The sequence below is a fragment of the Leptosomus discolor genome, chromosome 2 (assembly GCF_034619465.1).
Source record: "Leptosomus discolor isolate bLepDis1 chromosome 2, bLepDis1.hap2, whole genome shotgun sequence".
Taxonomy (NCBI): domain Eukaryota; kingdom Metazoa; phylum Chordata; class Aves; order Leptosomiformes; family Leptosomidae; genus Leptosomus; species Leptosomus discolor.
In genome coordinates, this window is record NC_141392.1 from 107701935 (window position 1) to 107727097 (window position 25163).

At 40.3% G+C, this 25163-nt stretch overlaps 1 protein-coding gene across 5 annotated transcripts; it reads left to right on the top strand.

Annotated features, from left to right (window-relative positions):
• The first annotated feature begins 558 nt into the window (after window positions 1–558).
• Window positions 559–22205, top strand: COLEC11 (collectin subfamily member 11). Of its 5 annotated transcripts, none has more exons than XM_086461557.1 (6): window positions 559–691; window positions 7092–7163; window positions 19364–19435; window positions 20169–20222; window positions 21544–21639; window positions 21796–22205. In XM_086461557.1, exons 1-6 carry the CDS (start codon window positions 562–564, stop codon window positions 22203–22205), a joined length of 834 nt encoding a protein of 277 aa, XP_086317683.1. In that variant the 5' UTR covers window positions 559–561. The 5 variants fall into 5 exon arrangements, with proteins under 5 accessions (XP_086317683.1, XP_009949658.1, XP_009949660.1 ...); XM_009951356.2 differs by having other exon boundaries at window positions 562–691; window positions 21814–22205; XM_009951358.1 differs by lacking the exon at window positions 19364–19435 and having other exon boundaries at window positions 562–691; window positions 21814–22205.
• Window positions 22206–25163: the final 2958 nt, after the last annotated feature.

A 25163-nucleotide genomic window follows, 5' to 3' on the forward strand; every position in this document is an offset into this window, starting at 1 on the left:
TGCCTTCCACTCTCAGTGAGTTACACGAGGGCTATTGTATCAGACAATTTGCTGGGCACAATTTCAGTGCTCAGGTAGATGGGAAGTGAAATTTCAGACCTTTAGGCTGGTCTCACCATCTACTGAATTGCCTCTTTAGAGCAGTATGTGCTCTTTCTAAGTGGCAACTTCATACTAACGCCGGTGTACTGTGTTTTCTCCTTTGACCTTTCCAGATCCCTGCCTCCAATGAGAAATTTTCAGCACAGAATTGCCTATTATTAGCATTGCTTACTCTCCTACTTCTTAAATAAATTTCTTCTGAGCTTTATATTACCCAGTCTAACATACTGCTGAATGCACTGCTGCGTGTTTCATGAATATGTTTCAGCATGTCACATACAACCTGCTCAGAGGACCTGCACATGTTCTTCTCATGTTGTGTGGGCTATGGCACACAAAAATATATTGTGTTTGTAGTAGGATGCTGCATATGTTCAGAAACTGTTGAAAGTCTTTGGAATTCTTATAACTGTTTATTCATTCTTTTGTTTAGGAGTCAGTGACCTGTAAGTGCTCATTATGAAGAGAGATCTGGTTTTCTTGGTGACTCTAATTAGCCTTGCCTTCCTGTCACTGCTAAGGTCTGGTTATCCTCAACATATTGCAGAGGAGTCCTGCTCTGTTCAAATTCTTGTTCCAGGCCTCAAAGGTAATGTGGAAGCCTACTCCATCATTCAAATACTAATCCTTTCTTTCTAACAGGCTTATTTGCACCACTGACAGTTTCTAATAGAGACAAAGAAGGTACCTTTCAGTTGTCCTTTTATTTGGCCCATTTTTAGTCTCCTTAAAAATGGGGTTTTAAGGTCCATAAGATGACCATAAGTCTGTTAAACACGATTCAGAGAACGCATGCCAAAGTTTCCAGACTTGCTCCTGATTAGTAGTACTTGTTACTCTTATTGCCTGGTTGCTTTCTCTGTGTTTATACTAGGGAGTGGTAAACATACCCAAAGACTGTAAAATCAGGCCCTACTTTATACCTGGAGAGGTTTTAATTGCTATTTTGCAGTGTAATGGGAAGTATTTTGTATTTTCAACTCTTATGTTTGTCTTCCCTTGATTTTTAAATGCTGAAGTGCCTTTTAGAAAACTAAAAAATTAATTAGGTTTTGGGTATTTCTATAGTTTCTGTGGACCAAAGCAAGATTTTTACAAAACATGCAGCCAAACTACTGCCCAAAAAAGATGGCATAATAAATTATTGATCTTTTCGTAGCAAAAAATGTACCTTGGGTAGGAAATCAGCAACTGGGAACAATTAACATTCTAAAGCAACAACATCTGCTATGGTGTGAAATCCCAGCCCTTTTTAGCCAGTAATTCCCATTATGGAGGTATTTCTACTGAAGTGTAACACCTGTGAGCGTGGGGAAATACCTGTTAATTAAGGACCCCCCCCCCCCCCCCGAAAACCACTAGTTTGTCATTAACAATTGAAAAAAAATGTATTGTTTAAGAACTGCAGTACTAACCTTCCACTTTTTCTGGTAGTTTTACATTGTAGTATTGCAAGACTCGCCTAACAATATGGATGCCGCTAATGTTATCCAGTACAAACCTGGGCTTTACCCAGTTGCCTGAGGACTGGGTAAAGTAGTCCATAGTATAGACTGTAGGCGCTAGCTGTGCTGGTTAATTGATTGGTGAGGGCAAGGCTCAGTTCTGTCCTGTGGTTGTTCAACAGTTAAATTGCGAGCACAGCCTGGCCACAGGTTTGGTTGTGGTGCAAACTGCCCTCTCCATACACTGGCCAATTTGAATGTGGCTGCCCTGTGCTGGAAGCAAGAGAATTGGGCTGTAAGGATGTGGGTTGTGCTTGGCCAATTGGCTTCAGGACCGAAAAAGCTCTCCTGTTTTGTTTATTATTGTTATAGTTGCAGCTTTGGATGTCTGAACTGAAACAAAACCTGTATTTTTTTTTAGTTCAATAAGTGGCCTTTGAAGTCTTAATAATATTTACATCTTCTGCAGATGTTCTGGTTAGAAAGAACAACACTATATACAGGTCGTCTGAAGTTTGGTTAAGCCTTGAGTAAAGTTGTTTCATTTGTTTGTTATATTTGCTGTGAAATAGGTGTAAGATAGTGCTGTTGATATGACTCGCAGAGAACTAAACAATCGAGTTAAATATATGTTGTCTAAAGTTGCATGGAAGGTCAGTCAAAGGGTCAGACTCCATAGCACTGGGGACTTGAAGCCTTGAAATGATTTTTCCATTTCAAAGAAGCTGACAGGTTTTGACAAGTTTTGTAACTTCTTTGCCTTAGTTTCCTTGTTTGTGTAATCAGTCAAAATTAGCATCTGTGTTTCCCATTTTTAGGTAAGGACCATTATAATTATTATATGCAGCAGAGCTTTTTAAAACATAAACAGTGCAGGACCCTGGCCCTTTGTCAGAAGGCAATCCTGAGGCAGGAAACAACAGAGGCCTGAAAACCATCATGTGTTAATGATTTCACTCCGCTTCATGGGATGTAAGCCTTGCAAAAGTGAGAGAGATTGATGTACAGAATCAGTGAAGCACAAAATGGCCTGATACAGCCTTAGTTAATGTGAAATCCCTAAAAAGCTATCAATGCTCCAGCTACACTGTCAGGGGGACTGGCTCAGAGAATTGCTAATGAGATACTGCTGTCCCCCACTGGCACAACTCCAACCCATTTCAGTGGCCAAGGCTTCCTTTAAACTGAGCGTATATGTGGCCGCGTGCCTGAATTTCATCTCCCACGCAGTGGGATTTGCTCACTGCGGGTTTTAGATCTGCCCCATCTCTTCCGCTGCTGGGCTGCCAGCAACATCTGCAGTGCTGGAGGAACAGAGCCCCGCACCGCTGCTGGGCATGAGCCTGTCAGGATTTGGGAAAGAAAATGGGTACAGGGAAGAAGTGGAAGAAATGAGGGAGATCATGTGATGTGTGAAAGGGAAAAAATAGGAGGAGAGCGTTAAGCCTAAGAGGTGGTGCAGAAAGTGGAGCCCAAATGGGGTGGTGAAGGAGAAAGATACCAGGGAAAAGTACCCAAAAGTGGGGGAGCATAGTGGAGAAATTTTAGAAGAACAGGAAGAGATAAAGGGAAAAGAGAAAGGGCACAAAGAATGAGACTGAGTGGAGAGACTGGAAACTAAAAAAAAAAAAAAAAAGGAAAGTGACAAAAAGCCAATTAGGACCCCACAGAATAAAAGGGAGAATCGGAAGGGGGATGAGATGAGAATGGAGGTGGAAATAGAAGATGAAGAAAGCCAGTAAAGCCATCAAGAATAGAAAAAGGCACAAATGAGTTTAAGGTCAGCAGCTTAGGTCTTAGGGACTGATTTTTTTTTTTAAATTTTTTTTTTTCCTAACCTCAACAGTATAAAGGAGTAAGATGAAATGCAGAAGGAAAAAATACCATGGCTCTGAGGATCCAGACAGCAGACTGATCCGTGTTTTAGAAAGCCGACAGTATTAATAATGGGAAAAGTGTGTTTTGTGTGAAGAAGCGATGGATCATGAAGCCTCGCTATGTTGCACGCTCATATTCTTCCTGAAGTCCAGTTTCTTTTGTCGGCCCATTAGATTGAAGTTACTACGGTTGTGCGGAAAAAAACCCCGCCATGGACCAGTCCTTCAAAGCTTAAATTCTCGGTTTGCCATCTTGTTTTGTCCCCCTTCTAGAATCTAAAGCAGGAATTGTCTTAATAGTCTCAGTGGTATACAAAACATAAAAAAGTTGATGCTACATAAATAAAAGAAAACCAATTTTTTTACGCCCACACTTGATGCATCTACTCACACAGGGAATATGAGTAATGGAAGAAAGTTATCACTAGCCAGGGAATGCTTAATAGCTCATGTAGTTAATATTTGGTGTACTATTTTCATTACAGTAGGTGGTACAGCTCAAGGTAGGCAGGATTTAAACATAATCAGAAACAAGTCTTGTCCCAAAAAATTCACAAAAGGAGGCAAATCAACAGCAGTGATAAGATATATCACCTGAATTATGAAAGAGCTCTCTCAGAGGTGAAGGGAGAAGCTTGTAGTAGTGTCAAGTTTGTGCCTGATACCTGTGATCCTGCTGCAGCTCTGTTTGGTACCAGGGTTTAGTTTCTTTTGAGGGTGTGGGGCATCACAACACTGTGGAGCACTGCTGGGCACATCTCGCCCTGTCTCAGCTGCATGTGCAAGAGCTGCATTGTGCTGAGGAAGAAGGTAGTCTTTCATGCAGTAGGGCTGGAGCAGAGAGACATCTGGAAAGGGATGGAGAGGAGACTGAGCAGGAGGCATGACTGCAAAGGGACTGTGCCTGGCAGAGGAGGCTACACCGGAGCAACTAGGTAGGGACTATGATGCACTAATCCCAGCCTCCTACTCCAAAGGGACTGGGTGTAACGTGCGGCATAGGGGCTGGAGACCAGAAGGGGGGTGCAGAAGTGTCTTTCTCTAAGTTCATTTTTTTTGTTTTTGTCTTAATTCTGGAATCAAAAGTTAGTGTTAATTGGTGATAAATTAAATGGATTGAAATTCCTTGACAGAAAATAGTTTTGTTGCTCACGACACCTGCACAGGCTTTGCCTGCTCAGGGTACATACAGCAAAAAAAGGCACTTAAACATGGCAAAGCTGAACTGGACCACTGATCAGTCCCTCTTGTCCAAGGTCTTGCTGCTTAAGACAGCTGATAACAAAAAATGCAAAGTGGTCTGTAGCTGGGCCTGTAATGGGGTAATCTCCTCCCAGGGAAAGTTTCTGAAACACCCCCACTAAGGAATGCAGTGTCATCTTATTACAGGAATAAAGGCAGGCAGGTGTAATGGCCTGAAGCAAGAGTGATCTATTTTATTGATCCCTAATGCACAGCTTTCACTCTGAAGAACGTGTAAAGCAATAGGCTGTAATAGCCTGCTCTCAGCCTCCAGAGAGCAGGGAAAAGTCATTGTCAGGATTTATCTTTGGGAAGCAAAGAACTCATAACCAGCCCTGAGGGGGAAAAGGCAATCATACAAAGCCTATTGGTTACCTGATAATAAAAAAAGTGACATTCCCAAATGTGCCAAATAATAGCCTGTTTCATACTAACAATATTATTCACTGGGGATTATGTGAAGTTTGTCCTCATTAAGGTCAGAGAATGGCCTATTTTTGCGTGTCTGAAGCCAGAGAAGATAGTCAGGAGGCTGCTGGCAGCCTGAAGAAGGAAAATATAACAGATGAAGGGCTGAGGACAAACTGGAGAGGTAGGCTCAGGTGAACCTCATGAGGTTCAACAAGGCCAAGTGCAGGGTCCTGCACCTGGGCTAGAACAACTGCCACTATCCATACAGGCTGGGAGAAGACATGCTAGAGAGCAGCCTTGTGGAAGAAGACTTGGAGGTACTGGTGGATGAAAAGCTGGACGTGAGCCACTAGTGTGCCGTTGCAGCCCAGAAAGCCAATCGCATCCTGGGCTGCATCAAAAGGAGTGTCGCCAGCAGGTCGAGAGAGGTGATTCTGCCCCTCTACTCTGCCCTGGTGAGACCTCACCTGGAGTACTGCATCCAGCTCTGGAGCCCCCAGCTCAAGAAGGACGTGGACCTGTTGGAGCATGTCCAGAGGAGGACCACGAAAATGATCAGAGGGCTGGAGCACCTCTCCTATGAAGACAGGCTGAGAGAGTTGGGGTTGTTCAGTCTGGAGAAGAGAAGGCTATGGGGGGACCTTATAGTACCCTTCCAATACCTGAAAGGGGCCTGTAAGAAGGCAGGGGAAGAACTGTTCACAAGGGATTGTAGTGACAGGACAAGGGGTAATGGGTTTAAGCTAGAAAAGGGTAGATTTAAGTTGGACATTAGGAGAAAGTTCTTTAATATGGTGGTGGTGGATCACTGGAACAGGTTGCCCAGAGAGGTAGTGGAAGCCCCATCCCTGGAGACTTTCAAGATCAGGCTTGATGGGGCTCTGAGCAGCCTGACCTGGTTAGAGATGTCCCTGCTTCTTGTAGGGGGATTGTACTAGATGACCTTCAGAGGTCCCTTCCAACTCAATGCATTCTATGATTCTATGTCTACAATAAGGAGAGCGAGCTGGAGGCTGCATATTTGAAATGTGCCGTGTTGTAGCTTGTTTTTACATGTGATCTCTACGGTCCCTCTGAACCACAGCCGCGACCTATACCAGAGACCAGAGCTTGAGGGGTGCATGATAACTGCTGACTTTCCTGCTATGGTGCTCCCTTCAGCTTCCTGGAGAGCATCTGATGCTTACTCCCCTCCTTAGAAATACAGTGTTGGGGCATCAGGTGTGCTTTGCCAGGTCTGGCTTCTACATCCTGGCATTTTCTTATCTAAGGAAGCCATAGTACTTTCTTCTCCTTCATGCAAATTTCCAATGAAAGGCATCAAAGAGGCACACATTTACAGAAACTGATGTTTAAATATGCTGAATATAATAATGTACCATAAGGCATGTACATGTAAGTGCAATGCGCAGTGGTTCGTACCACAGAGATTAAAAGGTGCAGTATATAACTGAAAATATGGATTAGGAGTTACTCTTCCATGCTTAAAAATGATTTTTAAAATGATGGATATAGCAATGCCTTCCTATAGGCCTCTGTGAATGGCATAAACTTTTTTTTTTTTTTAGTTTGAGGTTATAGTTAAGCCATTTTCACTTGAGACTTAAGCATGTCCGTAATAGATGCTCAGGAAGTGTTTGGTGAACACAGACCCGGATGTTTGTGTGCTAAATTGGGGCCTAATTCTGAAGCTTCTACGTAAGTGAATTGTCTTGTTAGGCTTTTTGGAGGTGGTTGATATGGGTAAAATCCACAAAACTAGACCCATTGTATGAGACTTCAGTAATGTATTGACTTTGGTTTTGTCAGTGTCTAGGCCAACTGCAGGCAACTCTGTTCTCTACACATCAAGTAAAGCTGTTAAGTCACATTGCATCTGCTTTTATTTTTTTCCTCACTTGTTATAGTAGGTTTTTATTTTCACTGGGGAGAATGGCACTCTTGTCTGTGTCACCAACAGAAAATAGTCCTGGTTTAATACGATTCTTCTTTTTGTTTCCTTTTGTATCAATAGGGGAGGCTGGAGAAAAGGGGGAGAAAGGTGCTCCAGGTCGCCCAGGCAGAGTTGGGCCTCCAGGAGAAAAAGGTAACTTTCAAAACAACTTCGTTAACAAAGTCATTCCTCACCAAATGCTGCCTTTTTGTGTGAGGCGATGATGATGGGGATCCTCTCTCCATTTGCTGGGTGACTAAATCATCCTTGGGCATTTTCATGTACTGTCGTTGTGTTTTTACCCCATAGGCAGCTCAGCCCCACCCAGCCGCTCGCTCACTCCCTGCAGTGGGATGGGGGAGAGGATTGGAAGGGTGAAAGTGCAAAAATTTGTGGGTTGAAATAAAGACAGTTTAATCGGTAAAGCAAAAGCCATGCGTGCAAGCAAAGCAAACCAAGGAATTCATTCACCGTTTCCCGTCGGCAGGCAGGTGTTCAGCCATCGTCAGGACAGCAGGGCTCCATCACGCATAACAGTGACTTGGGAAGACAAATGCCATCACTCTAAACGACCCCTTCCTCCTTCTTCCCCCAGCTTTTATTGCTGAGCATGATGTCACATGGCATGGAATATCTCTTTGGTCCGTTGGGGTCAGCTGTCCCACCTGTGCCCCCTCCCAGCTTCTTGTGCACCCCCGGCCTCCTCGCTGGTGGGGTGGTGTGAGGAGCAGAAAAGGTCTTGGCTTTGTGTAAGCGCTGCTCAGCAATAACTAAAACACCCCTGTGTTATCAGCACGGTTTTCAGCACAAATCCAGAACATAGTCCCATGCCAGCTACTATGAAGAAAATGAACTCTATCCCAGCCAAAACCGGTACAACCGTATACTCATTTATAGACTAACTATTGCTTTCTGATCAAAAAGATTCATTTTGGAAAAAAACCTTTTTGACTTTTTTAGAAAGATCTCTGTGAAAAAAGGCATCATAATATCTCCATAATTTGCCTTCTGCAAATGAAAACTTCATATTAGATCAGAGGGAAAAAATCATGAGGCTCGATTTTGTTTCCTTTTGTTTGTAAATGTGAACACTCACAATACCTTAATTAAAACCATTGAGGGAAGGCAGTAAGCCATAATAGGCAGAGATGGCCGTGAGTGATTCCACGTTTTTTGGATCACAGTTCAGTAGTATTTATGGGAAGATGGGTGTGATGCTGTTTGCATCATAGTTCAAAAATATTTGGAGCTCTTGAGAGAAATGGTGCTCAATAGCATTCAGTTATACAGCTGAGAGAAACATGACATTTCTGTCTTGCAGTAAAATTCTGTCTTTTCACATTTGTTTTTCTCCTGAAGCAAGGAGGAAATTTGACCTTCATAAGATTTCCAGGAGATGCACATTCTGAAAAATTCACATTAGGAGTACTCAAACCCTTTTATTTCAATATTGAAATTAAACATTTGACATTCCTGTCATCAGAATGATGGAGTTAGTTAGTTTATACTGAACTGAATTTACAAGCTTCCTTTCAAAGCCATCACGGTGGTAATTTATACTTCCTTATGATGATACACGATCCGTTCTGTAGTTCTTTTGGGCAATTACAGGAGTCTGGTACCTGCAGTTTTCCCTGGGACCAAAATCCATAGCTAAAGCTCTTCCCCCTACAATGCATTGAAAAATTTATAACTCCCATGAGGGGTGTGTGTGTTCAGTCAGTGTATTTCCCTTATGGAGATGTACCCTTCAAGGACGGCTCTTATAAAAAATATTGGAAACTAAAATTTCAACTCTTGCAAGGTAATGCAGCATGACAAGCAGTTAAAGTACTGCAGAATAATTTAGGTTAAAAGGTCATAAAGAGCTCATCTAGTCCAATCCCCTGCTTAAAACAGGGCAGACTTGAAATTTAGATTAGGTTGCTCAGAGTCTTGTCCAGTAGACTTTTGAAAATCTCCAAGGATGGAGATTCTACATCCTTTTTGATCGGTCATCAGTGCAGTCATGAAAGACCTTTTCCATAGGGCCAACTGACATTTTCCTTGTTGTAACTTGTGGTTGTTGCCTCTTGTCCTTTTGCTGTGTGTCTGTGAGAAAAGAAGGCTGTATCTTCTCTGCAAACCACTTGTAGGTAGTAGAAGACTGTAATTAGGTCCCCCCTTACCTTTCTTTACTCCAAGCTAAATCAAACCATCTTCCTCAGCTGGACTCCAGTTTGATTCTCTTGTATGAAGGCCCAGAAGTCTCTGGGTCCTTTTATGCAAAGGATTTTTTTAGCCAGCCATTGCCCAGCCTTCATCAGTGCATCGCAGGTGAGTAACTTAGCATCTACCTGAACTTGTGATATTCCTGTCAACACAGGAGCTTGTTGAGCTCCTCCTGACTGGCAGTGCTGCCCTCCACTGCACCAACCACTCCTGCCAGCATGGGGTTTCTTTCAGACTCACAGAGGATCCTTCAACTTCTTCCTCCTTGTCACTGATGAAGGACTGGTTCCTGAGGAATGACACTCATTATCAGCTGCTGATTAGATTTTGGCAGCCTTGCAACAGCATCTGCTAGCCCTCTGAGCACCCATGAATGCGTTCTGGCCAGTGACATGGACCTGTGTACATCCAGGTGAAGTAGCCCCTGACTCAGTTGTCCTCTACCATGAATAGCATGACATCCCCAAATCTTTGCTGAAGAACTGGGAGGTCAGAGACCAGACCTTGCCAGTAGAGATCAAGGCAAAGAAAGCACTAATTACCTTAGCCTTCCCTGTGTCACTAGGTTGCCTTCCTCCTGAGAAGAGTGCCCATGTTATCCTTGATCTCTTTTTTACTGCTGCATTACCTGTACTGTCTTTCATATTGTCCTTCATATACCTAGCCAAGTTCAACTCCAGATGAATTTTGGCCTTCCTCACTTCATCCCTGCATGCCTGGGGAATACTTCTTTATTACCCTTTGGTAGCCTGCTGCGATATCCACCTCCTGCATGCTTCCTTCTGCATTTGGTCTTGGTCGACAGTTCCCTGTTCAGCTAAGCTGGCCTTCCGCCATATCTGCTCGTTTTCCTGCACATTAAAATGGATAGTTCTTATGCTTTAAGGAAATTGTTCCTTAAGACTGAGAGGCCTTTTCTGGGCCCCTTTGCACTTCATAACGGCCTCCGTTAGTATCCTGCCTATGATTTCCCAGAACAAGCAAGTCCAGAAGTCCAGGGCTTTTATCCTGCTGCTTGCCTTCCTCACTTCCCTCAGAATCCTGAAAGCTGTCGTCTCATGGAGGCACTCATGGTCACTGCAGCCAAAGCTGCTGTTGACGATCATATCCACAACCAGAAGGTATGTGAATAACAGGTCTAGGAGACTACCATCTTTAGCTGGAAACTGGGTACCTGCATTAGATAATTGTCCCTGCTGTACTTTCTGGATTGATTGCCTCTTATGGTGCTACTGTCCCAGAAGCTGCTGAAGTAACTGGTCTCCAATTATGGACCTTCTTAAAGTTGTGGAAGAGCTCTTCACATCCAGTCCAACTTCTTGATAAGACAGTCTGTAATGAATGCCTACCATGATGTTCCCCTTGCTGGCATCCCCTCTAAATCTGACTTACATGCTTTCAGCAGAGCAGTTGCCTGTTAGGAAGCAAAGCTTCATGCATTCAAGGTGCCTTGCCTTTGCTGCCTGTCCTTCCTAATGAGCCAATATCCATCCGCTGCAGCACTCGTGTTGTTCTGTCAGTCTAATCATACCTGAGTGATTGTTGTCATTAAATGGATTCTCTCTTCCTCCAGTTTGTTTCTCAGGCTGCAATTATTTTTATGCAAATATTTGAGGTGGGCACCTGGTCATACTGCTTTCTCATGGGGAGCCTGAGAGCCTCTCCCATTGCGTTGTCTGGAATGTTTCTCTAGCTTGGTGTTTTGTCAAACCAATTCAAGATGTTTTGGACCATCTGAGAAGTGGAAGTATGCTTTTTCAGGCAGGCCAATCCATGATGTAACATTTCATTTACATATTTTATACTGCAAAATTGCATGTAATTGGAAAATAATTTTCATAAGGAATGCCTGGTTAACTCTAATAATAATGGTAATTTTCCAGTTTTCCGTACCTCTAAAATTCTGATGAGACTGAAAGAAGAAACAGAAGTGAAAATTCACTGAAAGAAAACATACTTGAAACAGAAAAGAGTTGAAAGAAAATTTAGTATTAATGTATACTATATTGGTATTTTTCCAGACAGTGCTTTCAGGTTAAACACATGCAAAATTTTTTACTGCTTCTGTAGAAACATGTTTTTTCCACTTTCTTTTGTGCATCCAAATTTGACTTGACATGTGTATCTTCTTGGAATATTTGGTAAACAGCTTTATTTTAGCATAGTAAGAAATTTCTACAAACAGACTCCTGTTTAAAATTAATTCTAATTAACTAATCTTTTCATTAATGCCATAGATTTTGTAGGTGTTTGTCTCTATCAACTTCTTTCCACACATGCTTCTTCAAAGAGAAATAAATTGTTACCTTAAAAACAATTTGGTCTATATGGTGCCAGATTTCATCATGGTACTATACCCAATGTGTTTTCTGGGTGTCACAGTGTTGACTGGATAAGCAAACATACTTCACACTTGTAATTTCTCCTGTATGGAAAGGGCACAGAAGGATATCCAGCCTTGACCTAGAAAAACCTTTCTGTCTCCTGACCTTTCAGTCTCTGGTTAAGCTCCACAGACAGTGTGTAATGCCTGAAGTTAACTCGAGCATAAGTACTTTTCTAGACTCTCAAGCTGAATGAAATGTGACTCAACTGTATATTCTCTTCCAGCAGTCCAAAGGTTTTCCCATTTGTTATCCAGAAGCTGGAACTGTGAGGCAAAAATAAAATAGAACAAAATTCTTAGGAAAAATCATGTGAGCCACTAACACTGAAATATCTAGCACACTGATGTTTCTTTCATATTTGATTGTTCATCTTACTCAGGGATGGATAAGAACTGAGCATCATTTGGAGGCTGATAATTTGTTCATGTTGTTCTCAGACATAACTAGTTCATCACCTTTTTCCTGGACAGATTATCTAATATCTGTTCATGACCTGCTATTGGCTTTGCTTTTTTGCTCTGTTTTTGATCTCTTGATGGGCATACACCACTGATGTCCTTTAAAGTGCTGGCCAGTGTTTTAAAATCTCGGTTGGTGTAAAGCTTAGACCTGTGATCCAAGTACTTAACACATAGCTTAGCGAGTAATGAAAGATGGATAAAATTGTTGCTTCACTTTGCATTTTCCCCTTTCTAAGAGCACACATGGATGACCACAGCAGCCCTGTTTCTGTGCAGTAGCCTGTTAAACGGCAGTCAACGTGTTAAAATGTGTTTGACCCCCGGTATTTCTATTGAAGCCTGATAATTGATGTCTTGTTGGGCTAATATTTGGCTCCTTCTGTTGGTGGAAATGGCTGAATTTCATTGTATTTTTCTGCTGTTTGAGTAAGTGTTGGTTTATATGATGGAGAAACTGTAATTCTCCTTCAGCATTTGTAGAGTTTTCTGTTTTGTTTTCATTTACAGTATCAGAATCACAGTAAATCACAGTAATTTTTTTTCATTCCCCTTTCTTTGTTTCATTTCTCAAGCAGGTTCATCCTAAGAAAATGTGCTTAATTTCTTTGAACTCCTTAGGTATATAATGATCAGTGAATAAAAGAAATGATTTTCTTATGGTATATTTGACCTGAAATGAACACCTCAAGATTAGAAAGTGCTGCAAATGTTTTTATCGTATCCTTTCCTCATGATATTTTCAGATTTGGGTAGCTCGGAAACTGATAGACATTAAAAATTTCTGGTGCTTACCTGAAATAAATCTGGTTCTGAGTGTCCTGATTTTTCAGGGTGACATCAAACATCCTGATGTCTTTGGGTACTGATTAAGGTTAAATTCCACTTACTTTCCTCATTGCTTTTAATTAATTGTATAGGTCAATTATGATGCATAGCATGTCAGCAGAATATAAAACTGTGTTGTCCTTATGTAAAGCATACAGCACTGGATCAGGTACAATGGCTGATTCAGATGAATGTAGAGTGTACTGCAGTGCAAGTTTTGGGGTGTGAAGTCAGTAGATGTAACTTTCCCCGCTTGCACTGAGTGCTGTGCTGCGCGCTTCCATGTGGGGAGTGAACTTAATTATTTAACTGACTCATGTTCCAATCTGTGGGGCCGTAACTTTCATGTATACAAATTCCACACAGATACTTCAATAACAGTACAATACTGTGAATATTCCCAGAGTAGCATGGAATCTGCTTATGGCAATCAAAATAAGGAGAAGAGGGTGAATTTACTGTTGGAATGCATAATCAAAGGAACAACACATTAAAAATGTGTTCTTCAAGACATTTTAATTTTCTTAAAGCTGTAACCATTTGAAAATATGGATTTTGTATTTCAATTTCAGCCTTTATACGTTGTACATCGTTTATTCTTAACTATAATGGTCTGTGAAGCATAGTCACATACTATTCTTAGGCTTGGAACTCAACTGTGTCTACGTTTGCCATGTCAGCACAATAATTTTGGTCTTTGCCAGCTAACACTTTCCCAGGCAATTCTTGGGCACGTTTTGGAAGTTAACACAATGAGCAGCTTGCAAGTGATTATCCTGGCTTGAAGAGCAAGACAATTTAATACCGTGGAGTGTACCATTCTTGGCCACCTGGTTCCCACTGCCAGGGAACAGTCCCAGACGTTTAGTTTACTAGTACAGGCATAGCCTCTTAAGTAGGAGAGAAGACTCATTAATTTGACTGGATTGGAGCCAGAGTGCTCAGTCATTTGTATAATCAAATTCTAAAGAGAGGTAATAATATCTTAATTTATATTTTAGTATTACTGATTGCTCATTAATATGTAATCAATCAATCCTTTACATTTCTGAGTCAACTTTTACATGAATTTATTGCTCGCTATGGAGGGCTGCAGGCAGGATTCTATATAAAAGTCCTGACATTGACAGTTGTGGATTCACTAAGTGAGTATCTGGTTCAAAACTGCCTTTCAGTTCCACCTGAAATCAATAGGATTTTGAGAAAATCCGTGCTAAACTGAGAGGACAAAAAGATTGCAGGTGGGCTTCAGTGTAAATAAATATATTGCCTAGGGACATTAGGGATGCACAATTTAATCCGTACTTACACAGTGCCAAACCCCAGAACTGTCACTTAAAACTCAAGAGCTGCTCTGAAATCATTAGCAGCAGCCCCAAAGCCAACAAAACACTGCCTATCATCAGGAAAGGTACCAGGGACAAAACAGGAAGCTCATTTTTGCAGCTGATTTTGTTCTGTATGAAAGCTTGACATGCACTGCTTCAAGTATGAGTGTGGTTCTGGCCTCTGTGTCTCAAGAAGGACATGAGAGGTTAGAGAGGGACACCAGAAATGTGAAGAAGATGGAGGAGCTGCCTCAGAAGGAGAAGCTGGACAGGTTGAGACTCTTGCATCTGTATAGAGTAGTCTGAAGAGGATATGATCAAGGTTACAGAATCACCATATCCCATCATACCCTGAACTAGCAGGCACTAACTGAAACTGCTGCGGGACTGATTCAGCAATTCCATCTGCAGTGGACTGCAGATAGTGGCTGGGGTTGCATGATCTCAGTGTGTTGCAGCTTCTGCTGCCACTGTGGGAACCAAAGTCTTGGGCCAGAGGGACCACTGGTCTGAACAAGCTTGGTATTATGCTGTTAATGTAATTCTGGCAAGACATGTGTTTTGGAAGGGCAGTTATTTGTGTTTGGTGCATCTGAATATAAACTCCTCCATTCAGGAATGGACCATGCTATTTCCATTTCTTTTGTTTTGTATGTACTTTAAAAGCCTTTAAACTTTTGTGCTGCCTTCCTAGATTGGATTTTTTTCTTACAATCTTTAGTTTCCTTTGCGAATTTTCTATCCTTTCTGATTTCTAGTCAGTATGGATTGATAATAGTTTCCTCTTTTTTTTTTCCCCTGTTTGTTATGCAAAGCTTTTAAAGTTTCACTTTGTCATTAAGATACCTGTCTAACATGAGTGGGATGGATAACTGCTGAGAGGTGTTTATTTCTCCATTGCCTACCAAGGGAGCTTAGATAAATAGCTTAGACTAAAAACCTGACTTTCAAGTGGCTAATGCTGGATGAAATTAATTTGTCCCAACTACATAAAATGCCACCTGGGATTATCCACTGTTTGTTCATATAAGATGTAACTGTTGTAACTACAGTTCCCTAGCCAACCACCAGCCTTCAGTGGTGTGGATAATACAGTTTATTTAGCATAAAGCAGTACTGTAGTCTATTGGTGTATTCAGAATTTTCTGATTTCCAGTTACCAATGGTTTAAAAAAGTTAAGTGTCGTGAACGTAGATTACTACCATGCCATAATATCTTTATATCCTTTAAAAATACTGTTCTCATTCAAGTCAGGCTAGATAGTTGCATTGGGAATACTGACTCCTGCAAGACCAAGAAGGTACACTGGGGGAAAGACATTGTAATCTTGGTCTACATCTTAAATTCTTTTTCTAAGTATCATCTGCAGACTGCCGTCAAAGATGGCACTAGAGTCAAGAGGCCTTTGGTCTGGTTTGGTACACTTCTACTTTTGTTGTTAGGTAGGTGTCCATGATGTCTGCTATGTCAAATCATGAAGAAATTCTATCTGCTTAGTCTTCAAATACTTAAGTTTGGGAAGTGAACTACTGCTCTCTTTGATACAACTCAATTTGATTTGTCTGTGACATGGAGAATTTGTTTCTGTTGGATGTGTCTTTTTGACACCTTTTTTTTTAAAGTGGTTTTATACCTTCTTGTCTGTTCCCATTAATCCTGTCTGAAGAGATTTGCCATACTGTATGAAGACCCCCATTTATAGTGTTGCACAGAGCCAAAGCCCTTATTTTTTCATTTGTTGTGCAGTCCGCCATTCATCTCTGGTATTTTATTTCTTCTCTTGTTTGTGGGCCTGAAAAAGCCACCAAAAATATAATTTAGAATTTTCTTCTCTTCAGTTCCTTCCAAAATCCTTTAAGTCTTCTATAATTGGTTCCAGTGTATACCACCTTCATCTGAGAGATGACAGATGATTTGCTTCATATTCTGCATTCAAACTTTCTGTTAGATTTCCTACTTTTGGTCTATGGAGACTTAATTTCTTTCATTGTCCTCATTTCTTTCCAGCTCTCACTTCCTGATTTCATTAAGACTCTTTAGATTGCATTTTTGGCAATCATAGGGCCACTAAAAAGAAATTTACAGAAGGTATTAGAACTTTTGAAACCCTCAAGGCAGATGGGTCTCTCTTGAAACCTTGTGATTTATTCTGCAAAAGAAGCAGAATAAGCCCCTGGAGTAGAAGCAGGGGTTAGTCATGGAAGAGAAAACCAAGTCCAAACAGTTCTTTTAATGAGCACAGGAGACTTAATGTGTGTCTTCATTGTTTGAGATAACACACTTTCACTTCTGAGCAGATCACATAGCTTTTACTGGCTATTACTGAAAAGTACTTTGTTTTCTGGGCACACTTTATGAGAAAGTGAAGTAATTTTATAAATTATATTTTATTTATGCATTAGATCTATGCGTTTATTTAATTTCAGGTGTAGCAGCCTGAAAAAAGAAAGCATTCAAACATCTGACAATCTGTTATGGTAATCCCAATTCATAAATATCCAAAGCAATAAAGGTGACTTTCAGAGCAACTTGATAAACTCATTACAAGCTGAAACTTTAGAGCTTTTCAAGGAAGTACCCTCTCAATATACTATTTATATTGGATAAATAACCAATGGTAGCATCAGTACCTTTATATCCTGCACAGCCCGATGGATTGCATCTTTAAGGCAAGCTATGTATCTGCTCTGAAAGTGAACCTTTATTCCAGAAAGCAGATCTTCAGCTGGCTAAGTGGATTACTTCCATTCTTCCAATAGAAATATGTAGCATATGAGAAAAATGTTTTTGGTTTCTGGTAAAATTTCCTAATTGAGTCTGTGTCCAGTAGTGACTGAATTTGATCCTTGTTGGAAACAAAGGAAAATCATTGACTGTAGGACATGCCAGTAATTTGTGAGACCAGCAAGCCATACATATTTGACTTCTCTTAGTTCAGAGGAAATGATTTCTTCTTGACTCATGCCATCAAGTGACAGTTGGTTGAGGCTTCATGGACTAATACAGATGAGATCTAGCTCAGTGGTGATCAGTTTACATTCTGAAACTTGTTATTGATTACACTTTTAAGTTAAAGGTAATGATGAAATGGGTCATAAAATTATCCAGCTTTTAAAAATATATAGAGGAAATATGTGACTCTGTCCAGTTGCAGTAACAACAGAGGGCAACAGATCTTCAGTTGTCATAGTTCCACAGCTGAGGTATAACGATTTACACAAGGTCAGTTGCTGGATCCCTACGGTAGATTTTCCTCCTAACTGTCTCTGATTTTCTGCTCTTGTGTAGCCAAACAGTGCATAATAGATGTTGCTTTGAGCAAAGAAACAATCTTTTCAACAATCATTGAAAAAAACTGTGTTAATATTTCCTAAAGCAGTCTTACTCTTGGGTTTCTGCAGGATGGGAACCTCGGAAGGCAGTTGGCTTCTTGGCCCTTTCTTCCCTCCATACACGTTCTCCATTAGTACTGTGTGGTACAGTGGGAAACCTGTCTCATATGACGTAGCTGTACATCCATGCTGCCTCCAGACCACATTTCTCTTTGAAATCACGATACAAAGAAACGTAAATCTGATGGCAGAACATTGGTTTCCTCAGATGTTGCACCCAGGAAAGGATATCACCAATGTACACTGAGATGTGGTACTATTTCCTAAGGCTCCTTAGGCCATAGGAACTGCAGCATCAGCCAAACTCTGCCACATTCATTGCATAGTGAGTGTAACAAAGTGACAGGTCTCATTTCATAGGTCTCAGAAAGTCTACCTAAAACAAATCAGGGAATCCTCTCTAAACCAATGCCAGAACCAAAGTATCATCTGACAAGCTTAAATGGCTTGGTTTAATCCAAACCGTTCAGTCATGTGTAAGCCTGCTGTATTTACTCTATTAGGTCACTATTGCTTATTAATTTCAACTGCTGATCCCCTAAACTTATAGATGAGCTCTGTAGACATGCGATTGGATTAAGTCTCTGCTATTACAGGCTAAAGTTCTCTCAGATTCACACCATTGAGATAATTACTTTTCATAAAATTTGAGAAATGCCATCCAGAAAAACCATATGACGTAACAGGCATGTTTTATCTGTTTCATTATTTGAGCTCTGGAGGAGCTCAGATCAATGACATCGATACTTAGACTGTGGCACACATTTTATTAGTAACAGTGCTTCAGCTTGGTTTTTGAAGACAGTAATGGCAAAGAAACTGCCTGTTCCAGTGCAAAATCCGTTTCCCCTGAAGCCATTCTAATATTCACTTTGCATCACACAGGAAAGTACAACTAATAGAAAAGAGGTCAAAGTCAGACGAAGTAAGTGAATCAAGCTGTCTTACATTAGATTTCTGTGTATGCCTCATGGACACAGATATGTGGCAGTGGCTGGTTCATGCAGATTTGTTGACAATTTCAATTGACTTTAAGAGGTGGATAGTTGCCTTTTATTTGTAAAAACGCAGCTGAGGAAAATGATTTTTTGGCAGCTCCTTTGCTACAACTGCACTCTGAAGTATTCTGTGGAACTGTCTTTAATATTAGTAACATTCAACATTGCTGGTTTGTGTCAGACTGTATGAACATCTGCATGTGTCATTACATCTTTCATTAATGTAATCTTCTAATGCAGGAGCAAAGAATGAGGATATGACTCCTTCCACAGTGCCTATATTGTATAAATAAGACACTAAGCCCAAATTCAGCCCTCAGTTGCAGTGGAGCTACTGTATTGGATGAAACCAGGAGTTGTGCTTAGATCCTTTAGGTCTTCTCAACTCTAAGATAGTTTTAATCCACTGATCCGTGTTTGAATGCAGTCCCCCCTCAGTCAACACATATCTGGCATGATCATCTGAGAGAAGTTCGCAAAAGCTTTTCCAGTGGCTCTCATCCAAGATCCGTTTTCATTTACACCTTCATGCCTCATTAATGTCAAGTGCTTTGCAAAGATTAAATCACTGTCTAGGTTGTTATATGCAAGTTCTTCACAAGGACTGAGCTGGACCTCTGGAGTTCAATGAATATTTGGGATATGGCGTGGTTTTGCTCATTGTAAAAACTGATATTGCAAGCATGCTAGAGTGTGAAGGAATCAAACTATGTTGCTACCTTGTGTCTTTCGTCTTTCTGTTATGTGTAGGAGAAATGGGGGACAAAGGACAGAAAGGCAGCATGGGACGGCATGGAAAAATTGGCCCTATTGGTTCAAAAGGTATGCTTAGTTCAGCTGTTTCTTCATTTGTGTTTCAGATGAAAAATCTGTGATCATTTATGTTTTATGTTTGAGAACAGTTTAGGGGCTTGAAAAATGGTTAACAAGTCTCAGAGTTTACTGTAATAGGGAGTTTATCACACTGTAGTCAGCCAAATGACTGAGATCTCTCAGCCAGTTACCTTTTGCTGAGAGCAGTATATTTAGCCTTAAAGCATGGTGAGAAACATGGTTTAAGGCTAAATAAAGAACTTCGTGCACCATCACACAAGTGTGGACAGTTAAGAGACGTGGATGGAAAGATGTGCTGTATTTGGCAGACTTTCAAGAGCCAGAAGATGAATTCTCATCTTGCTTACCTCATAGGCTTCCTATGTGACTTTGCCTGAGTCATTTGGACCAATGTTTACTTAAGCATCTAGATATGAATCTAGATTTAAGCACCAGTGTAGCATATCCAGCCGTTTTCCCTCTGTGACATCTGAACTTACTGGGTCTATGAAGTTCGTGAATGTCAAAAAAATGGATACTGGTACATATTCTTTGTGGTTGAGTTTCATAGCTTTGGCTGGCCTTTGTTGTGGAATGACTAAGACAGAAAAATCTTCATTTTTGCTTGGGCATATTTCTACTTTCCACATTTGAATGTTACTAGACAAAAAAAAAAGAAGTACTAAATGAACTGTTGACCTAAAAAGCTGCCTTAAATTTATATTCTTTTTCATGTCTTTAGGTGAAAAAGGAGATAATGGTGACATAGGACCACCAGGTCCTAATGGTGATCCAGGTAATCCATGACACACCTTGTGTATATGAAGGATTTTACGAGATGCATCCATCATCACCAAAAATACGTGTCTGTTTACATACTGAGGGAAATAATGAAAATTAAATATTTGCATAAGCACTGTAATATTTTCAAATTATTGAAAGTTATTGAAGCTGCAGTAGTTGCTGGACTTGTGTATTTGTCGAAACAGTGTCTCAGAGCCCCTCAGAGGTGTGATCACACCAGAAGATTAGTGGGAACTGAAGTGCAACTGTCTGTATCGTTCATCACTAGTGCAAAGGGACATCTCTGCATATCGCACTCTGACTTCCAGCCAACACAAAGGAGCAGATTGGAAGCTCCTGCCCCTCCATGGTTTATTGTTACAGGAGTAGGAGATTACCAGGAGTACAGATCTTCCAAAGAACAAGGTGAAAGCCTGGCATAAGAAGTGTAAGCCTTACAAAAGTGGCAGAGTGAGATTTTACCCAATTCATCACTTCCTGGCAGGGTGCACTAGAGGTACACCAATTAGTTTTCTCATGAAAACATAATTTGTCATTCTAATTCTTTAGCCAGAGTACCATATACCTAGTCATCAAGCACAGTTTTACAATATAAGTACCCTGTGCTTAGACTGCCTTAGACACCTAAGCTGAGTAATTGGGTAGTCAAATGCAGATTTGAATAATTACACACAGGACTGGAAACTGTAATTGATCCTCATTTTGAGATTTGAGCTCATAGCTGTAACAATTATCCTTTTAGTATTCTCATTCAGATTATCTTTGTCAAACCAATATCAATTTGGGTTAATAGATGATTTTCTATTGTCTTATTTTATTGGAAGAAGTACTATAAATTTGAAAGTAGAGAACTACATTTTGCAGGTAATTATGTGCATTACATGGTTGGAGCATTAGCCTTTTGGATATGCTGTGTTATGTTCCTTGTGAGGAACAGGCGAACAATGCGCTTTGAAATAAGTGCTCTTTGGAGAAGATGGAAGAGAATATTTTCACTCAAAATGGGAAATTTTGAGAAATGTTTTTAGTTAAAAAAGAAATCTGTATTTTTTTGCAGGGAATATCTGTCTGTGTTTAGGTTAGCACTAGTCATGCAGGGCAGAAGCTTCATGGGAAGTGAGCCGAGCTGTTCTGACTAGGCCCAGACACCTATGAGAACTATACAATGGTGCGGCATAGCAAAGGCTCTAGGTCTCTGTCTTTACAAGGCAGCCCTCTCCAGGGCTGCCACTCAGGGTCTTTTCGTAAAATTGTTTAGATAATTATTGAAATTAGATAGCTTTTGATTTTGGTATATCTGTGTCATTTCACAGGCATCCCCTGTGAGTGCAGCCAGCTGAGGAAGGCTATTGGTGAAATGGATATCCAAGTGGCCCAGCTGACAACAGAACTAAAATTCATAAAAAATGGTAGGTTAGTTTTATATAAATATTTTCCTTTCTTATTGCCTCATTTTACTGGTGTAATTGCTCGTAGAGAGCGTCACCATTCCGCATCTGATTTGTGAAGCTATTTTGGGGTGTACAGTAACTTGGTTTATAGAAATGCGAGTGCTCACTTTTCAGCACTGCCCTCCCCCGCAGCTGTTGCTGGTGTGCGTGAGACGGATAATAAGATATATCTGCTGGTGAAGGAAGAGAAAAGATACAAGGAAGCCCAGCTCTACTGCCACGGAAGAGGAGGGACACTGAGCATGCCCAAGGATGAGACTGCCAACAATCTGATCGCCTCGTACATCAACCAAGCTGGGCTCACCAGAGTTTTCATTGGGATTAACGACCTAGAGAAAGAGGGAAATTTTGTCTATTCTGACCGATCGCCCATGCAGACCTTCAACAAATGGCGCAGTGGGGAGCCCAACAATGCTTATGACGAGGAGGACTGCGTGGAGATGGTGGCGTCTGGAGGGTGGAATGATGTTGCATGTCATATCACCATGTATTTTGTGTGTGAATTTGACAAAGAAAATGTCTAAGCTTGTCTGCTCTTTCTTTATTTTAAGAAAAATTTTTAAGCTTATTGTACAAGTTACCCCATGTTTATGGAGTACAAGTGATATTTTGCAAGTATGTGGCATCAGTGTTGTACAGCTGTAAATACAATTTAGGTATTTCAAATATCAGTATTTACCCTTCAGAAGGGAAGAGCAGTGATAAGACATAGCTTGTTTTTTCTGTAGGAAAAGATAATGTATTTAGGTAAAAATGTGGTTTGGAGCTAAATTCTGCCCTCACAACAGTTAACAAATGCTATTGCATGACTGTAAAGGAAGGCAGAATTTGGCCTCCAGTTGTTAGAATGACTTTTTCTGAAGAAGTAGATTCCTGATATTCTTTTATCTTAGCAAATCTAGTAGTTAGAAATGTTAGTTGCTTGCAGCGCTACAGGAATATTTCAGCAACAAAGCAAATATTTTGTATACTCCAGTTAATAAGTACAAATAATACTGTATGGTTTTTGGATGTGAAGGTGTTACAATGTTTTTTTGAAAAACAGCCAAAGCAAACCAACAAATCAAGAGTCCTATCAATTTTGTAATGTTTCTTTATTAAACTGTTCACAGATGTATGACAAGGAGGCACTTAAGTAAATGGGATTTTAGTCCTGACAGAGGACAAAGTTCTTATAATTTAGTACTGAAAGAGGGATCCCAGCCAGATATGGTTGGCTAAAGGTAAAAGTTTCTCTTTAGTTGAGAATGATTCAGTGCGGAAACTATTTCAGGCCCCAAATAATTTCTTAAAGAAAACATGATTCACGTTTGTATAAGAAGGTCTTGGTGCATCTTGTTACAAAACAAACAAAATACCAGCCCTCCACAATTTAAGGCAGATTTCATAAATAGACAATGAATCTTATAAAAGCGGTTTAGCTAGTCATTCCTTTTGGTAGGAAAACAGCTTACATGTTTACTCAGATTGTAAGGGTGACCCCCTGAAAAGCAGCAAAAGTTTCCAAAATTTTTCTGATTATGTATATAGCAGTAATATGTAATTTTGCACAAATAATTTATGTACCCAATTTACAATTGCATGTGATAGAAAGTGTGATGTATATTTAAAAAACCCAACAATATAATTTCACATAGGAAGTGATGAATTACTTTGGATCTTCCTCGGAGCCAGTTGCATGACGTCTTATCTTGCTGTTAGGCATAGAAAGATGACTGCAAAATCTCTGACTCATTTTTTTTCAGGAATACCTTGCACAATGTTTTAAGATGATTGTTAAGGAGAAATGATCCTTTGTATAACATAGTAATCAATATATGTATCTGATTATTATGGGAGATTGGTCTACAGGATATCCGCAGTGGATGTGGCATGTGGTCCCAGAGATTTCCCTACAGCAAGGCAAGACTAGCTCATATCAACTCTACAGTGCTGTGGTATATAAACAATCAATGACCATACAATTCTGTTCATATCCACAGAGTCTGACAATATTTGCTGTGATCCTATTATTCTACACCTAAGAAAACAAACCATTTTGCTTGCTGTATTTACTCTGTGAATTTGAATCCGTTATATATATATTTGTTTGCTATTACTTTTGAAGATCAGTATCAAATTCCTATAGTATCAGACCAGCTCCAGAGCAATCATTCCAAGAAATGAACAGTCCTTTGATTGCTTTGCTTGCTTTCTAATAAAGGTAGGTATGATTCGTATATGTTAGGCATTCTTCCAGTGATATATTGAAATCTATTATATAATGTGAATATGGTTCTACACTAATATTCAAAGACTTTGCAGGGAGCTAACAATTCCAGTGGAACCATTTGTTTGTTTAGAATAGCGCCTTTAGAATATGATTGTTTCCTGCTTGCTATAGAAATCCTCAGAAGCCATTTAAATCTCCAACACACTTCTGTTGAATCATTGTAGCTATATTAAAACAGTCCAAACCTGAGTTACAGATATCTGGAGCTCCCTTATTATGTATGTGCTGAAGTTGCTAACTGTTTATTTTTCACACTGGTTTTGAAAGTCTCTGTTGTAATGCTCGATTTCCTCAGAAACATGAAAAGACGCCTTTTGAGGAGGTGGGAAGCTTTTTCAGATGCCAAATGCTCCTATTTTAGCTGGAAGTCACACCACGTTTATAAAGATTGCCTTGATGTGTAGAGCGTTTCAGCAGTCTCGATTTTTATAAAAAATGAAGGTGAAAAATAAAGGCAATGGAAAAAACATTTCCCCCATTTTTCGTGTTCTTCAGGATATATTTTTGCAGCTCTTGATATACAAGATAGAAAGGAAATCAGTTGTATTGTCAGAGCCCTGTACATTGGCTGCAACACTCTTTATTTCACCATTTGGGCAAGGAGAACAAGGCTAGTGTGTAAGGTCTCTAGCTGTCCTGCAAGGAGCAAAGACTGCATATCTGATATTTACTCCTGCAAGGATCTGGGCAAGAAATGATGGAGGGATTGGAAATGAATGAGCCCTTCATAATTTCTTTCACTCTGCAGTTGCTGACCCCCATAGGTGGACCCTTGCTGGAGGCAGGAACTAATGTTGCATGTAGCACTCAGCCTGCACAAAGCCTGCGGGCACGCATGGTAGGATTTCCATTACTCTCAGTGGAATTTGGAGCTATTGTTTTAGGAAAAAAAAGTCAAATTATAAGTTAGTTTTATTTTCCACGTGCATTAAAACCTGCATTGTAGTATTACTTGTTTTCCGTGGCTCTACAGAAGCCCTTCGAACATGTCTGTCTGGCAAGCATGCACTGAGGTTTTCCAGACTGTTCTTATGCTTTACTTTTGATGGATGATTTTTCCTCATAAATGTTTCCCCATAGTCCTTATTTATTTTATTCCTAATTAAGGGGCATCTTGGTGCATTTTAAGAAGGTGACAATAACAGGTTTTTTTTTTATATAGTCACCCATTCATGCTTTTGAATGACTTCTCCACATGAAATGCTTATGT